Source organism: Vicugna pacos, chromosome 8 (assembly GCF_048564905.1).
Source record: "Vicugna pacos chromosome 8, VicPac4, whole genome shotgun sequence".
Classification (NCBI taxonomy): Eukaryota; Metazoa; Chordata; class Mammalia; order Artiodactyla; family Camelidae; genus Vicugna; species Vicugna pacos.
In genome coordinates, this window is record NC_132994.1 from 36,609,600 (window position 1) to 36,627,254 (window position 17,655).

The following is a 17,655-nucleotide window of genomic DNA, read 5'->3' on the forward strand; positions in this document are numbered from 1 at the left end:
GTATGTGCTTTTTAGTGAATGGCAGCACACACAATTTATTTTCCCTAACAGTTTGGTTAAAAACATTCCAATGAATTACATTTCTTTGGCGTCTACCCTTTGTTTTGCTTGTTCTCATTCCTCAGCCTACTTAAAGAAACACTAACAGTTAAGTGTTCAGAATATGAATAAACTCTAATGCTTATTTCCTTGAAGATGTTCCACCAAACAGCCCACCCATGGCTTGAAGGAATGAAATATCTGCTTGGAGTTGTCTGTTTTGAGCTAATGTCCTGCTGTTTCAAACTGATGACATTTTCCTAATTTGGAGCAATTAGTAGTAAATACAGAGGATGTCTGGCCAACCCCAAAATAAATACATGAGCTCCGTGCAAACAGTCCCTGGGAAAAGCTGTGTGAAGATGGGTCTTGGTGGAGGGAGACTCAGAGGCAGAAGAGCCAGTGAGGGTTCCTTTTTCGTTTTTCATCAGCACTGATTGTTTATATTTTTCTTAGGCTAATGTCTGTTTTGGCTAAGGCAATGAAAACACAGCGCCTTCTCAGCTCGCACTAACAACCATGGCGCGCTCTCTCCAAGTGGAAGGGAGTCTTTTGCTCTTGGAAAACCCTCTGGGAACTTAAGGGAAACAGACTCAGCACTATTTGTATCCTAAACCCTCAAGCATTACTTTCTTGCTTTCTGATGTGGCTATTGTAACTGAAAATCCAAATCCTGGGTCTGTAGGCCTGACCAGCATGTTTTTCAAAGTGCAATTCAGATTCTATACTTGGTGCCTTTCTGAAAGCTCAAATCAAAGTCCTGCTTTCATTTTTATAGAAAGTAGCAATATGAATTTTAAGAAAAGCTGAAAGAGGCAATGGGGCATTTGATTTCTAAGATATTTGGTTAGTATTTGAGTAGTTAACTCTAATAATAAGGACAGATCAAAGGCTAGCACTTCATAGGATCCAGGCAAATTTGTTCTGTTCTATGACCACAGACTATCACCCTCCCTTTTTGTAGTCAGTTTTTTCCCCCAAAGATTCAGGAAGTAGAACTATTGCTACTACAGAGAAAGCAGGTCTCTCCCACCCTTCCCAATTCCTCCACACTCCCACATAATGTTCTTTACTCATAGGTAGCGTATTTTTGCTTTTGTGTTAATTTTTAGCAGGTTTTTCCACCTCAAATCTGTTCTCTAGAGACGTCAGCTTTTATATGTATGAATATGTACCTAACTGCACAGCCGGTTCCCTAAGTCCCTCAATTGCTCTTTTGAACCTAGATCCACTCACACATGCAGAGAAAGCACATGAGTGAAAATGGTAATTCCTGGTGCCTATGGAAACTACCTGTGTTTCCTCTTTCAAGACAGGAAGCTCATTATCCAACTGACAAGTTTCTGCTTCTTTTATTTGAAAGAGTTAACAGTCTTCAGAAGAGCTTCTTAATGGACTGAGATACTGGATAACCCGGCTCAAAGGTTAAAAAGGCTCTTTGCTTTAGGAATTTCAAAATACTGCTGTAATTTGATCTATTTTAATGAAGGCAGGAGTTTTTTGACTGTTTTATTAACTGCTGTGACCAGTCACTAATATATGATTGACACATAATAAGTGCTCGATTAATATCTGTTGATTTTATGTAGACAAGACTTCTCAGCCCATAGGAATGAGGTTCCAGAAGACTCATACCTCAAGGCATTAATGTCATATAATTTAGATAAGGAAGCCTTGTGGTATCAATGGTTCAAAAAGAACAAAAGTCAGACAATACAATGAAGAATTTGGGGTTACTTTCTAATTCATTTGTTAGCTTCTAAAGAAATTACAGCTCCAAGCTTATAAACCTGTTTTGAGCAGATGGTGCTGTATGATACATTTGTTTATATGGGAGAATGAGTGAAATCTATTATTAGAAAGCTGGAGGTAAATATTTAACAAAATAACTCTACCATGGTAAGGGAGCAGCATGCTAAACACCTCATCAGATATGGTTAAGACTCATGTTTGAGAGCAGAATATTAATGAACAATTAAAGAATATACCTAGATGAGGCAAAGGGAGCTCATATATCAAGACACACTTGAGTGAAAATAATAGAACATTTAATGTTTGAGTTTTCCACTGTCATTCTCAGTACCATCCATTTTGCACACATTATTAATACTATCAGACATGAAAAATCACAAAGTAAGGGCTGAGGCAGTTTAATGGCTTCTAAAGAAAGATGAAGCTGTAAAACATCTGACTTCTTCACTGAGTGTCAGACTCATCACAGGATTTGAAAAAATCACAAGCTAGTAGGTGAAATGTTAATTGATACTGGTATTCAATTAAGGGAAAAAAATTAGGGGGAAGTTTGGTTGTCATCTCTTTCTCTTTATAAGAAAATGTGTGTGTGTGTGTGTGTGTGTGTGTGTATGGCATTCAGGTCTTTTAAAACTTATTTTATATGCATTATTTAATCTTTACAACAGCTGTCAAGTAAATATCACATTCACACACGTAGAACAGTGCCTGACATAAGAGTATGAAAAATGTGTTAGAAAAAATATAAAGCATACGTTCAGTAAAGCCAATATCTACATAAACCTTTCCATGCATAAGGCATCAACCCAAGTACTCCACACGTGCTGCCCTAGTCCAACTTTATGAGGCAGATGCTTACACCAACTTTGATTTACTAAGGAGAAACCTGAGATTCAGAGCAGCTTAAAGAACCAATAAATGGAACAAGATCCGAATCTAGTTTCCTTGACTCCAAATCCCATGGAAAGTGAGAGACAGGGAGAAGGGACTTTGTCTGAGATCACACCGCTAAAACATGCCAAGGCAGGGATATGAACCTAGGTTCATTACTCTTTGCACCTGTGGTATAATAAAAAATACATATAAATATATATTTTGTCCCCAGTTCCTGGTACAGAGCTCCTAAAACCCATGAAATTTCCTGAGCGACAAGACTGTCATTTGTTATTCATAATGAGCTCCTTTCAATCCTTCAGGCCTGCCTGAGTTTCTGCTAATAAGGTGACTTTTGATGGGCTTCAGGATGGGGGCTGGTTTGTGGAGGAACCTACCATAGGATTAGAGGATTGGAATTTTTAGAGGCTGGAGATTGAGTTCAATCACCAATAATTTACTCAATTGTGACTATATAATGAAACTTCAATAACGCTCCTGAACAACAAGCTTTGGGAAGCTTTCAGGTTGGTGAAGACGCTGATTTGCTAAGAGGCTGGAGCACCTGAAGAGCAAATGCACAGAAACTGCTCTGTCCCAACTCCCCCTCCATACCTCACCCCTGCATCGCTTCCATTTGGCTGCTCTTGAATTGTATCCTTTGTAATAAAACTGTAATTGTAAGTACAGTGCTTTCCTGAGTTCTGTGAGTCATTCTAGAGAATTATTGAACCTGGAGAGGCACTGAAGGAACTCCTGAATTTATAGTTAGCTGGGAAGAAATTCAGGTAGCCTGGGAACCTAATTTGTGGCTGGCCTCCAAAGTGGGACTAAGCTCTTAACCTATGGGGTCTGCACTAACGCCTATGGGTAGTGTCAGATTTGAATGGATTGTAGGACACCCAGTTGATGTTAGAGAATTGGAAACTGGTTGATACTTGGAAAACCAAGTACCACCATGCCACTTTAATTCTACATTCTGCATTTTTAAGCCAATAAAATGGCCAATTATGACTTGACTACTGGACTTATATACATTATGTGCCTGAAAAGAATTCCATTTTTTCCATTAAGATGTATGTCTATCACCTATAACATTTTACTCAGGTCAAAACACAGCCAGAAGTGAAAATGAGTTTTCTCGGAAATCTTCTATGAGCTGATTAGCCTAAAGCACATCTGTTTATCTGTGTTCTATTTCTGACTGAAAGCCCACTTGGCTGCCACACACAGGGAAATATCTGCTCTGTGGAAGTCAGGAGAAACACTACCACAGAAAATGCTGAATTATAATGTCTGTTGGCATCATCAGTTGTGATCTCTCTAGGTCAAGGGATGGCCAAGAAAAGAAGAGACCAGCCTTGCTTATAATACGTAGGGAACTTCATTGACTTTGTGATGTGCCCTGAACCCTGCCCTCATATCAAGGGAACAGTCATCACCTATACTGCAAGTGCTTAAACATTCCTGAAAGTGTATTTAGGCTAGAGACCTTTCCAATATCTTTTCTAATCTCACCTAAACATGAGACACTCAATTTTGACTGTGGAAAAACCTTAGAACTGTGGACAGAGGGAAAAAAGAAAAAGAAAAATTAAGGGTATAAGCAGTAGAAGAGACCATCTTCTTTAAGACTTACTTGGCCACATGGGGCAGGGGACAGGGACATGGCTGGCAGAACCGGGGTGCTCCCCTGATGGAATCTCCAATATAACCATCTAGACATTTCTCACAGTGCTCGCCTGTTGTGTTCCGTTGGCAATGCTATGAGACAAAAGATAAGAAAATTGACAGGGTCACAAAAGAAATTTTATACACAGCAAATCTGTGAACCAAGCAGTACTTCAAGAAAAGGGGATGTCAGGCCTGATAAAAATAGATGGTGTTTGATGGGAGTGGTCAGCAAAGGAGCTACGCTGGCCCCAGTCAATGCTAGAAAGTGTGGACGATGGTGATGACTTGTGTGTGTGCTCTAGCAGCCTGGACTCTCTTTAGAGTTTGTGTGCAGAGGGGATTATTTTTCAGTTGCTCGTTTCAACTCAGAATGATAATCAGAATGATCAAACTCTGGACGTCGTAGAAGCATCAGCTTACTGAATTGGACTTGGATTTGAAATAAAAAAAAAAAATCCCCCCTGGTAAGTACCAGGGGGAACATTAAGAATTTATGGGCTTGGAAGAACAAATTGTTTCTGAGTAAAGAATAAATGGAGTAGCAGGTAGATAAAGAATGTTCTGCTAATAGGTTGGATATACTGGATAATGATATACAAGAAATAGGAAGCTGGTTTATTGTGTGATTTTTTCCATTTATGGTGGGGATAATTGGAAGAAAAGCACAAAACAGCTGATTCTTCTGCCAGAATGCCTGTTTATCACTAAAGATCTACACCAGGTCTTGAGAGCTTCAGGATTCCTCCCTGATGCTCCCCTCCCTAACACTTCCCTCCTTCTGTTACCCACACTGTACCGTTATCATCTGCTCCCAGCCTCAGCAGCGCTTCCCCCCACACTGTGTCTCTCAGCACTGTACTGCCATCGATTTGAAAGGAACAGGTACTCAGTAGCTGTTTGCTGAGCTGATGGGTTAATTTTTGATTAGTCCTCTATAAGAGGCAGTGATGCTAGTCTACTGATATTTTCTCTAACTGGACAGGATTGGATGCACAAGACACCACCAGTAGCACTATAGTATTTTCATCTTTACATTCACCAAAGTGTAACTTTATACAAGTTTGAATAGAATTTCCAGTGAAAAACTGCGCTGTTAGAATTAGAATGCAGTTGAAGAGGCACCTTCCTGTTTGAGTAGTTCCCTTAGTAATACCTATGCACGAGAACTTCAACAGACACAGCTTTTTTCCAACAGTTGCAGAAACCTTGTGGAAGGTAAGATGGAACAGCAGTAAGCTGACCTTGAGCTCTTCATTTTTGTTTTTATATTCTACGTTAAGGTTCTAAGTAAAATAATGGTGGGGTCCTACTCTAAACATTTTATGTGGATTAACTAATTCTCACAATAATTCTAAGGTGAGTTACTATTTTTCCCCATTTTACAAATGAACAGAGGCACAGAGAGGTTAAGTAAACTGCCTAGTGCCACACAGATGGTAGGTGAGTCTCAAAAGTGAGACTGGAACTCAGGCGATCTGGTTCCAGAAGCTAGGCTATTAATTCGTTTATTATACTGCTTCTCCAGTGTGTTGGAGAAAAGGCTCCTTTCTGAAAAGTCATAAAATGACTGCATTAGAAAGTGTCAGGCTATTTTACTAACATTTTGAGCTTCAAATCAAGTACAACACACTAGACAAAAGGGAGGAGTCCTAATATGGGCCACAAGCTATCATGGCTGACAACTCTTTGGGCATTTGATCAACCATTAGATGTGGACAATTTCTGGCCCCTGATTAGAATTATGTTAGTAGAATAGAACTAAAAGGTTAGTTTAGACCACCTGACAGATCAATGAGAAACTGAAAAATAAAGTATGATATGCAGATAATAGGATGTTAACATATTTCCCTCACAGTTCTTAAAGCTGTGTCAAGTGCTAAGTCAGCCCTCAGTAAATATTTGTTGAGAAAAAAATGAAGGGAAAAGTGGGAAAGAGTGAATTAGTGTTTGGAGCAAGTAAAGAAAATTAGCACGCACCCAAAGCCAGCTCAAAATTGGTGGCAATCTCTTATTGCAGGGAAAACCAATGAGCCTTGCCCAACAACCAGGAATCTAAGCTATAAGCAATCTGGCAGGGCTGCTCTAGATTGGGGTCAAACTTGCCTGAGTCCTTGTTGGACAGATGAAGCCCATCTGTGCTGAAGAAAATAGGCCTGTTGTAAGGTGTCAGGCCATTCTTCGTGCCTGCAGCATCTGTTAAGCTGCAAAATGAACTAATTCCCAATTCTGTCCCCTTATGGCTCGATGGATGCTTCGGATTCCTTGTCAGGGCTCTAATTCTGCTATGGCAGCTACAGAGAGCAATTACTCTCAAGGTAATCGCTCCGACCTCTAAATGCTCAGAGTGCAAACACTGGCTCGTTTACCTGCCTTTTTTTAAAGGGTTTGTTATGAAATTCCCTAAAAGGCACAGCTGCACATTCTGGGAGATTGGCAGTGATGGTGATGGTGATAGGGACAGAGTTCCCTAGCTTCTCCATTTTCTAGCTGGTCAACTTTAAACAAGTTACTTGACCTTTCTGGGTCTCTATTCTCTCTCTGTAAAATGAAGATCTAGCTGAGATTGTCTATAAAGTTTCTTTTAGCTCTGAAAATCTTTAACTCTAAGACTGCAAATATCCTTTACCTTCATTACTCTGCCATTTAAAAAACAGAAAAGAGGGGGAAGGATATAGCTTAGCGGTAAAGCATGTGTTTAGCATGTACAAGGTCCCCAGTACCTCCGTTAAAATGAGTAAGTAAATAAAACCTAATTACCTAATTACCACCCCTACCAAAAAAGAAAAAAAAAACAGAAAAGAAAAATGACAACAAATGAGTAGGTTGTTGCTGGTGAGGGGATCATTTATTTTTTAATAAAATTGACTCCACTTACAAATGACAAAAGCATTCTGAATCTTTGGCCAGTGGTTAAGAAAGCTATATGTAGACAATGGATTGCAGATAAGTGTTAGGAATGATATTTGGGCACCAGCTGTGTCTCCTTCATGTGAGAAATGATGTCTCTCAACAACAGGGCCACAGCACCAGCATAACGTGGGAAGAAAGCCTAATCAGGTTAGCTTTCGTATGGCTGGTCACATGCTTTACACACCACTCTAGTCTACCAAGACCCAGGGTTCTCAAAATATATCCAGGGAGGTCAAAACTGTTATAATAATGCTAAGATTTTATCTTCTGCACCACTCTCCTTTCTCATGTGTGTAAGGTGGAGTATTCCTGAGGATACATGACATGGACATACCACCGCAGACTGATGCAGAAGCATATGTGAGATCCAGCTGCCTTCTCTTAAGCCAAATGTGAAACCTATTTTCCATTTATAAAATACATTTATATTTTATAAAAACATACGGTTTATGTTAACATGCAATGGGTTTACTATTGTCCTTTTCAAATAAATTAGTAAGAAAATATAAAAATTTTCAGTTTTAAATTTCAAATGCAGTAAATACGGACAGATATAATCCACATAAACAAAAGCTTGTTAGCACCTTGAGTGAGTCTCATGAGTGTAAAGGGCACAAGAGACAAAAGGTTTGAGAAGTATTGCTCTGTCTAGATCACAGCTTCTCAGACTTCAGTGTGTACTGAATACCCTGGGGATCTTATGAAAATACAGATTCTGATTCAGGGTGTCTGGGTGGGGCCTGGGTTTCTGCATTTCTAACAAGCTCCTAAGTATTGCCAGTGCTTCTGGTCTAGACTATACTTGAGAAACAAGGGCCTAGATAGAAAGACCTCATGTAGGTAGCACTGTTTGCTAGTTACTCAGCACTGGGCCCAAGCCAGAGTCTCCAGCATACCAAGACAGTACATTTTACTGCAATAAAGAGGACCACTGTGTCTCAAGTTATAATATTAAAGGTTTTTGCATTTAAGTTATTTGTTATTTTATTAACTAATTTACTCATTCACTTAACAAACTTAGATTAAGCTGATATCATAACAGACAGTGGGCTGTGATGGTTACTAAAATGAAGAAGACCCAGCTCCTGTCTTTGAGTAACTCACAAACTTATGAAGGAAACAGACAGGTAAGCCTTAGATAACACAGTGTGCTAGGTGCCATGACTGAGGTGTGCATAAAGCCCATACCTGCTATGGGATAGAGGGGAGGGAAAGGGTCTAGCTCTTCCTGAGAAAGTTGTTGGAGATTTAATGAAGATGGTGACATTTGAACTAGGCCTTGAAGGATAAGCAAGAAATCCCAGGTGGGATTTACCAGTTCAGACACAGAGTGTGAAAGTATAGTTTAGGTGGCAGTGAGAAGCTCCGTAGGGCTGGAATAGAAACTCCTGAAGGCTTTTAGAAAGGGGGATGTCTTGATCAGTTTTTGAAAGATGTCTCCAACACTAGTGAGGAAGACAGATTAGGGTAAGGAGAGTATGGAGCAAGGCACAATGAATAGTTGCGAAGCTGTAGTAGTGGTCAGTGAGGGATGCTGTGGGCATGAATTAAGGCAGTGGGATGGTGTAGAAGACAGGAGGCTCTTTCCTAGGTTGAACTGGCAGGATATGGTGTCCAGTTGAATGTTGACGAGAAGGAAAAGGAAGCTGATGAAGCATCTGGGACATCTAAGCATGAGGATTGGCAGAACGGTGCTGTCATTAATTGAGGTAGGGAATATACAAGGACCATGTTTAGGGTTGGGAGAAGGACAAACACTGTATAGAGAACTTATCTGCATTTGGTTCCCGTTGTATTCTTACATTGGGGGTACAAAGCAACAGGAGACTCCACTGAGCAATCTACCCTTGGAATCCTTTGCACATGTAATTTTATGATATTATTTTGAAACTTTAGCTAGCATGGAATCAAATCCATCACTATTTGCAAAACTTGGGTTTTTCCAAGTTTGCAACAGATTGGAAAACTGTCAACATTTTTATGTAAGAATTATTCACTTGACCTAGACACCAATTTTACAGTTGCAAGTAAAACAGGAAAAAGAATTCTTTAGAACTCAATTTCTTCTTGCTCTTGGACACCTAATGAGTGTGTTGGTTTATTGATCATACATGCTTAGTCTTACAGGGACTTAACATTGGTTGATTTCAGCCTCATACTCATAATAAAGGAGAGTTGTAAATCATGAGAAAAATGCTAGTGTCTGCAAAAATTAGAGATGTAATACCTTTGCTTTCCTGAATGAAGTTTTAATTAAGCTTTCAGAGTAATAAAAGATCTATTAGGCTGCAATATATTGAAGTGCTCCCCTTTCTCCACTGTATTTAGTGTTGGGTGGAAGTCCATCTGAATATCAATATCTTTTTAATTATAAAATTGCTATAGGCAGTTGTAGAACATTTGGCCAGGTATACTGTAAAGTGAAAAGAAGAAAATAAAAATACATCTACACTTCCATCAGCCAGATGTAAATACTCAACAGCCTGATGGTTTTCTCTCTAGATTTTAATTATGTTTTTGCAGTTCTCAGTGGTTTTAAATCTGAATATTCTCATTCAGATTTATACTTTTCCCTGAAATGCTAGTACAGACTCTGAAATATTTTAATTTTTTTTATGATTGTTACTGAGCAGCTAAGGGTTTCTGCATGTGTTTCTGAAGTTCTGATGGTCCTTGTATCTTAAACTTCATTATGTTGGTCACATGCACAAGCATTTTCAAGTAGATGCTCTGTCCCTACAGCCCTTCAACCCACAGTGGAATCCACTTAACCAGATCCTAGAATAGTGTCAGGCATGTGGGTGGTACTCAGAAAATGCTTATTTGTTAAATGGATTAATGAAATCAACAGATAAACCAATCCTTAATTAACAGGAACCCGAGGAGCCCTATGCCAGTGGTGAACTTCAAGTCAGACTTATTTCTACTCTATTTCTGGTCAGTGGGCTCCAGCCTTTCTACTAATGACAAAGCACCAGTTCTTTAGATCATGATCATGGTCTCTTCTTGGTTCTCTGTACCTAGCCTCTAGATCTGGGATAAAAGATGGATTAGCAGTGACCAGGCATTCCTATCAACAGCCATCTGACAACTTCTAGCTGTTTCTACCCTTAATTTTCTTCTCATGTTTCCTTTGGGACTTTACCTAGAATCTACTATGTCCACTGGAGTTGCCTGGCCTTTGGGGCTCTGCCTAGTTGACTCCACTGAGAACCCTGCCCAATGCACTCCAGTTCTGATAAGATGCAAGGTGGCCCTTTAGAAAAACAACAAATACATATTGGATTTCATTAGTTAACCCACTTTTCACTTAGTCACCTTTCTGTATTTGAAGAGCTGGCGTTCTTCTTGTGAGGAAATCTCTAAAATTTTTTAGTATGTCTAAAATGGTAGCATAACTTTGTCTACTCTACATATTTTATTGTCAAATGTCTTAGTTTCTTGAAATCAGTCTGTAAAATGTAAGGTAAAGTTGAAATTGAACATGGGAATGAAGAAAGAATTAGAAACACTGGGGGAGTACAAGACAGGCATTACAAACCTTTAAAATAAAACAAAATGAATAAAAGGAGGCCATTTGTTTTTGGTTGCTTATGGAAGATGGGGAAAATGAGTTAGGCCAGGCAAACTGTAAGAACTGACTGAAACTCTGGTGCCCACAGTAAACTGCAAGGAAGTGTTCAGGTGGAGCCGCCACATCTTCTCTGGCTCCCTTACAGCTGATAATGAACTGGGGCTACCTACCAGGCAGGAGCTGAGAAACTGGCCCTGCTTGACCAGTAGGCCAGAGTAGGGAAACCAAAGGAAATAGAAAAATATGAGTTTGATTCCTGTGTGACATCTTGACAATATATTAGCCAACTAAATGACAAAATATTCTTTCTATATTGGCAAGCCTCTTCTGCTCCCTCACTTACATTTAAATACAAATTTCATTCTTTTTGTTTGTTTGTTTGTTTATCTAAATTAAATTTATAAGAATATACATGTTTGGCTCTTGGGGATGACTGTAGATGATTTTCACTTTGAATTTCATGTATAGTATTTATCTGTATTGTTTTGTTTTTCTACTTTAAGCATATATTACTTTAATCTGAGTAGAATGAGGTGGGGGAGCTACTTTTAGGATAAGTAAGATTCTTTTTTTTTTTCCTTTCTTTCTTCCTTCCTTCCTTCCTTCTTTTTCTTTCTTTTTAAATGTTCTGTCTTGGAACAAAGTGATTGCAAGAAGATTGGTAACTTTCCTGAATGTGCATATAATGTTTACACCCTAGCCCATCTCCAAACTTTTATTAGGACTTCTTTTGCCCCAGAAGTTATGTAGGAATCACGTGATAACTGTCTTCTTCATACGCTCAAGTCCATGTCAAAGATAAAACCATGATAGCTCCTATTCTGACAAGGTCACTATAAAGAAGAGTGGCTTTGTCATAGCTCTCCATAGGCACTAACAGGAAGGACATTTTTCCCCCTTTAATTATTTCGGTCTTCCATCTTACCGACTGCCTAACAGCAGCTGATGGGTGGGCCAGTCCCTACTGTTTTATATTCAAATAAACTAGATAATAAAGAGACTTTAATTGGTCAAGTTATCAGAGATGTACATTATTAGTTCAAATGCATCCATGGAATTTGCTTTTCAAATGTCACTGGAATTAGAATAACAGGAAACCGGAGATGGAAGCATTAGAAAGGGGTAAACTTTGGCAGCTGTGTGTGCCTACACTGCTACAGAGGACATCCTGGATGTAATGGTTATTTAAGAAGATGGGGGAAGGGAAAATAGAAACTTCAGGACTAAACAAACACTACAAAGAGTGTGCAACGTTTGGTGTTTACCACTTAATTCTCTCTGTCCCTAGGAGAACAGCAACTGTTAGATTTAAAATAAGTCAAAATGTTCTAATTTGCATCTTAACATAATGCATGAGTAAAATAACACTTCCATGTACACACCTTAAAGACAACTTATTATCAAAATTATCTCAATATGGATAATTATGCTAATTTTGAGGTAGACAGGTGTATTTAACTAAGTATTCTTGCAGTTTATGCAAAAATACGCTTGCAGTTGTGAAAAGCCTCTTTTGCCTGTAGAACTAGAAGAATCTACTGCTATGTAGCATAGCTCATGAAGGAAAACATGATCTTACAGCATAAATCTTTAAAAATGCCCTCTCTGACTTCTACTGATGTCACTTCTGGTAAATATTTAAATCGCCGTTTTCATTAGGCTGTCAGTCCATCCAGTGAAAATGGGAAATATGTAGCAAGAACTTTTTGCTAAAAGGCTTCTCAGTCTCCTCGTAAGTCTCTCATATTTCACTGAAGAACAGTCTATTGGAGAATTCATTCCAGTTAAGGACAAAAAGATCTCTGGGGGTTTGAACTCATAGTTACAAAGACCACAGTGCCAAAGCTTTCATTTTTATTAGCTACTTGGTTCAAGCCTTTTTTTTTTTTTTTTTTACAAATTTTGATCTACAGACCTATTTTAGATTGTAAAGTAGCCTATGAAACAATTGTTTTATTCTGCTGGTTTATGTGGAGTAAAGCCAAACATATGGCAAACTACACTGCTACAGAGGAATTTGGATGGATGATTTCCCCCTCTGTGTATTATTTTCAAGCCCATCACCATTGGCCTATAGCAGGAAACCAGCTCCCTGGGGCGGTGGAACAGTTACCACCAGGGACACATGCACATTCAGACACACACCTTAATGGCCACTTAACAGTCATAAGCAGTTTATATGAGGTGCTTTACAGGAAAAAGTGAAGGGTGAAAAGAAAGCTCGATGAGCAGTTTGCTCCTACGTAGCTCAAACGTCCAGGAAGAATATATTATCCCCCTCTAACATGCAGAGGCTCAATTAAATATGTGAAAAGAGACAGATGCCGCCGACTTACCACACAGAGTCCAGAGCCGTCCAAGCACTCGTTGGAATTACCATTACAGTCACAAGGCTGACATTCTCCCGACTGGGCAAAAAAGAATCCAGCGTCGCATTTCTGAAACAGACACAACAGAAGCATTTTTATTATTGAAAAGATCGATATTGGCCATCTTTTTCTGAGAGGAGTCAGAGGGGATGATTAGTAAAGTATTTAAATATTTCTTTACATAACATACTAAAATGAACTACCAGTCAATGATGTATATCCAATTTTCTTTGTTACGTATCTTTTTTGCCTCGTCTTTCACTGCTTTTGGGTGGTTTGGGTTGGGAGTTGGCTCCCGCCAAGGTCAGAGGAGCAGCCGCAACCCCGAGTAACCTGCTCGCACGCGGGGCTCAATCACAGCCGGGAACCAATCTGGAGCCCAGTCACAGACGGGAACCAATCGGGGGCCCAATCACAGACGAGAACAAATAGGCGCCCATTCCCGTGATGCACTGCGGCCCCTGGATCCCCGCAGCCGCCTTCGTGGCGCTACCCCTCCACTTCCTCACTGGCGTGCCGGGAACTTCTTTCCCTCAGGAGAATGGGAACACCGTTAATACCGTCCATCATTGTAAAGAGGAATAAGAAGATTTTAAATAACACTGAAGGAGAAAGAAATAAATGTTTTCTTCCAATCCGAAACAAGACAAACCAAATCCAAGTGCGGCTGTTAGTCAGGGTGAGGCACAGCTGACACGCTCCCTGTAAGTAAAGACTATGGGTTCGGGAATTATTGATTATGGCGGAGCAACTTAGAGATGTGTCTCTCAGAAACTTGAGCTCTTAAAAAGATTATCTTTTCAGATCAATCCTAAAAATTTAAAGGGAGGAGTAAGGAAGTGAATGAGCCCTTACGTTTGTCGGGTCCTGTGTGGGTGCTGTTCCTATATTCCATTTATCCTCATAACTGTGAGAAACACATTATTTTCCTCCATGCTAGTGGCGAAATGATTACATGATTAAACCCAGAGGTGCTGTGGGTTGCAGCGATGTGAAACCATCGTGTAGTCGCTGAAGTGCCCTCCCCCAAATTCAGTAGTGTTCTAGTCGAGAAACTTCGTGTGATTGTTCTTGGTTTATGCAGTTGGGCTTATGGACATGTATTTTATGTTTATTTGGGCTGTTTTAATGAAGCAAAGCAGAAGTGCCATCATAGGTCTGGAAGGTCCACTTCTTGCCTATCAGAAAGATTTACATCTAAAGAGTTCCAGACGGATAAGAATCTGGGTTGTTTCCACAAACTGACAAGAGTACGAGGTTTCACATCACACTCTCCCCCACCCTGACTCATTGTAGTTTGTACTGTCTTGGCTAGCAGGAAACTTTTCATTGTATCCGGCTGAAGTCCCTCTGACTGGTATGCAAACCTATTTCCTCTTGCTTTTCTCTCTGTAGAGAAAAGAATCACTAAGCACCTTTCACAGTATAAAAACACCATAGTTCCAAAAGTAAAATGTAACATAGGTCATTTGGAGGAAATTTAATTGAGAATGACATTTGCATATGAAGAAAAGGCGAAGAAATTCCATCTTTCCAAGTGAGAGAAAGTAAGGCTGAGAGGGGACCAATTTATAATTTATAATGGAGACTTTGTAGTTAATGGTGAGCCTTTTTCTCAGTTTCCACTAGGAAACAAAGGAGAGGGAAAGTTGCTAAAGTTGCAGCAGGCAGCACTGAATTCAGACCACCTAAATTTCACGTGTTTTTGACTTAATGTTTCAAACATAAAAAAAAAAAAAGTTTTCATTGTGATGTGGTACAAAGGAAAAAGAATTCACAGAAACAAGATTAAGAAAAAAGCACAAAACAGTAATTAATCTTACTGTGTGTCATATACTTTAAACTTCCCTGTTTTATTTAAAAATATATCCTGGTCCTAAGACAAAACATTGATTTTAGTAACCCATGAATGTGTTGCATCCTGTAGTTTGACATTAGGAGGGTTTTAACTTTGGGGTAATGAATAAGAGTAGTGAGGGGCTGAGTATTAGTTATCTCAGGATCCTCTAAACCAGTGCTTTCCAAGTTCTCTAACTGACCAAGCTGCAGACACCTGATTTGGAGAGTTTCTGATTCAGCAGTTCTGATCGTGAAGCCAAGGAATCTGTATTTTTATAAAATAAATATTGTATTTTAAAAATGATTTAATTAATTAATTCTCCCCCGAGCCTTACTGAGATAAAACTGACATGTAACGTTGTGCAAGTTTAAGTTGTACAACATGTTGATTTGATACACGTATATATTGCAAAATGATTACCACTATAGTATTAGCTAACATCATCTCACATAATTACCATTTCTTTTTCGTGGTGAGAACATTTCAGATTTACTGTCTTTGCAATTCTCAAGTATATAATACAGTATTATTAGCTATAATCAAGAGTATCTAATATACAGCAATACATTAGTGTACATTAGATACCCAGAATTTGTTAATCTTATAACTGGAAGTTTTGTACCCTTTGACCAACCTCTCCCTTCCCACCCCCTGTGACCACCATTCTGGCCTCTCTATGAGTTCCAATGAGTGGGGCAGAAATTGGAAGAGAAGAGTGTAATTATGGTGGCAGGGAGTCTGATAGTGATGGCTGAAAACAGTGCATGAAAAGATCCACTTGTACCATCAACTACACTAAGGACTTTCCTCTGGCCCAAGGAATCAAATTTCAGTAAGCGTATTTTAAATTGATAGTAGCTCATGTCTTTTAGGCATTCTTGTAGCTCTTTCTTCTGAAGAAGACAAAGAAAATTAAGATTTTTCCCTGAATAAGTGCATCATTTTGAATAGACAGTGGCTAATCTCTTACATTCCTGAGACCCTGGCTAAATTAAGAGACTCATTTTTTAAAAATCAAAAATAAAATTGTCACAACATAGAAAAAATACCCCCAAAACCAACCAAAAATTGGGAAAATTTGTATTTTAGAATAGTTTTAGGTTTACTAAAAAATATTTAAGAAATCTGTATTTTTAAAAGCTCTACAAGTTTCTGATGTGAGATCAGGTTTGGAAGGATTGCTTCAAAGCACCTCTCACAGCACCTTGTACATATTCATTGCTCAATGAATGCTTGTGATTTGAATGGTTTGGACCAGGATGGGAAATCTGAGGCATACATGCTGTTGGAAACTGATAGTTTATCCTGCTAATATACTCATTGCTCTCTGCGAGGACTGGATTTGGTCTCCAATCTTTCTCAACACAGTCCAAGGAGCCACTGCCTACACTGGACTGTGTACAAGATGAACTCTTTATGTTATGCCAAGTTTAGGAGGAGCCTTCACTCTGAGAATCTGTCATTATCCACTTATCCACTCCCCAGGTGAAGGCACTGACCTTGTGTGCAAGATGACTTGGCTCAGGTCTCTTACACTGTGGAAGGTGGGAAGAGAAGGGAGGCAGGGTTAGGTTGTGTGAAACAGTCATTTGGCCCCCTGCCAGGAGGACAAGGGGGTTGGAAGCCTGGCTGACTCCTTTCTTGCTGGGTTTTATACACCTGAAAGGATTATATTTTCTAATTCATCATTTGAAAGGGAGGCACCATTTTAAAATTCACATAAAGGCACTGTATAGATGCATGGGAGCTTTGATGCCATTACTAGAGCCCATGCACTGGATACCTTGGATCTTTTGAGGTAGAACTTTAGGGGATTCCTTGGAATGGCAAATTGTTAAATGGTTTGAGAGAAGTTTGAGTGTCCTCAGAAGGGCTGTTTAAGGGTGTTACTTTTATGTAAAGACATTTCACTATTTTTTCCCAGAAAGTTCTATTAATTTTTACTGAATCTCTTCTTAAAATTCTATAGGAACTAGCACAATTGACCTTTGTCATACTGTTGAAAGGTAGAATGAAAGCATAGCTATTTTTCAGTTTTGCTTCTGGTTAACAATCTTTTCTTTAAGTAATTCTAAGACCTGTGCTATTTAGAGATCTGTGAAAGCTAAATAGTCATCTCACAAAGAAAATAGTGTCTGCTTTCTTTTGGAATATTAACCAGAACTTATTAAACAAAGATGTTTATGTATATGTTTGTGTGTGTAAGCAAGAGAAGAAGTCTTACAATCAGTTTTTAAATGCCACCCTAAACCCTCTTGCCCACACTGAACCATCTTGCCCACCTAAGACAATTGACCTAGGCAGACAACTGTATAAACACATGGGTGATTTAGAGAACACTTAGGAGATTTGTACCTTCTGGGATGGTGCCACAACCTTTTAAAAAATGGATAATAATAACAAGCATAATAATGACAATAATGATGATTGTGACAGTTGTAATATGGTTACTATTTACTGAAGGCCAATGTACCAAGTATTGTGATAAGTCCTTTATCCACATTGTGATATTTGCTCTTCACAACAACTCTGAATTAGGTATAACTACCTGCATTTTAGTATTGAACAAATTGAGGGTCAGAGAAGATTATAAATGTATCCAACGTTACATAGGTTTGTAAGAG

General features: G+C 39.0%; 1 protein-coding gene and 1 long non-coding RNA gene across 2 annotated transcripts in view; one reads left to right on the forward strand and one right to left on the reverse strand.

The window, feature by feature from the left end:
* Nucleotides 1-17,655, reverse strand: part of LAMA4 (laminin subunit alpha 4) — a 142,096-nt gene that overhangs the window by 89,898 nt on the left and 34,543 nt on the right. The window contains exons 3-4 of the mRNA XM_031680130.2: nucleotides 13,159-13,260; nucleotides 4,304-4,428 (exon numbers count right to left, since the gene is read on the reverse strand). Coding sequence (XP_031535990.1) covers nucleotides 4,304-4,428; nucleotides 13,159-13,260 — 227 coding nt within the window. The remainder of the gene's footprint in view (nucleotides 1-4,303; nucleotides 4,429-13,158; nucleotides 13,261-17,655) is intronic.
* Nucleotides 5,477-7,711, forward strand: LOC140697701 (uncharacterized). Its single transcript, XR_012074939.1, has 2 exons — nucleotides 5,477-5,553; nucleotides 7,547-7,711. It is a non-coding gene; the product is annotated as an uncharacterized lncRNA (long non-coding RNA).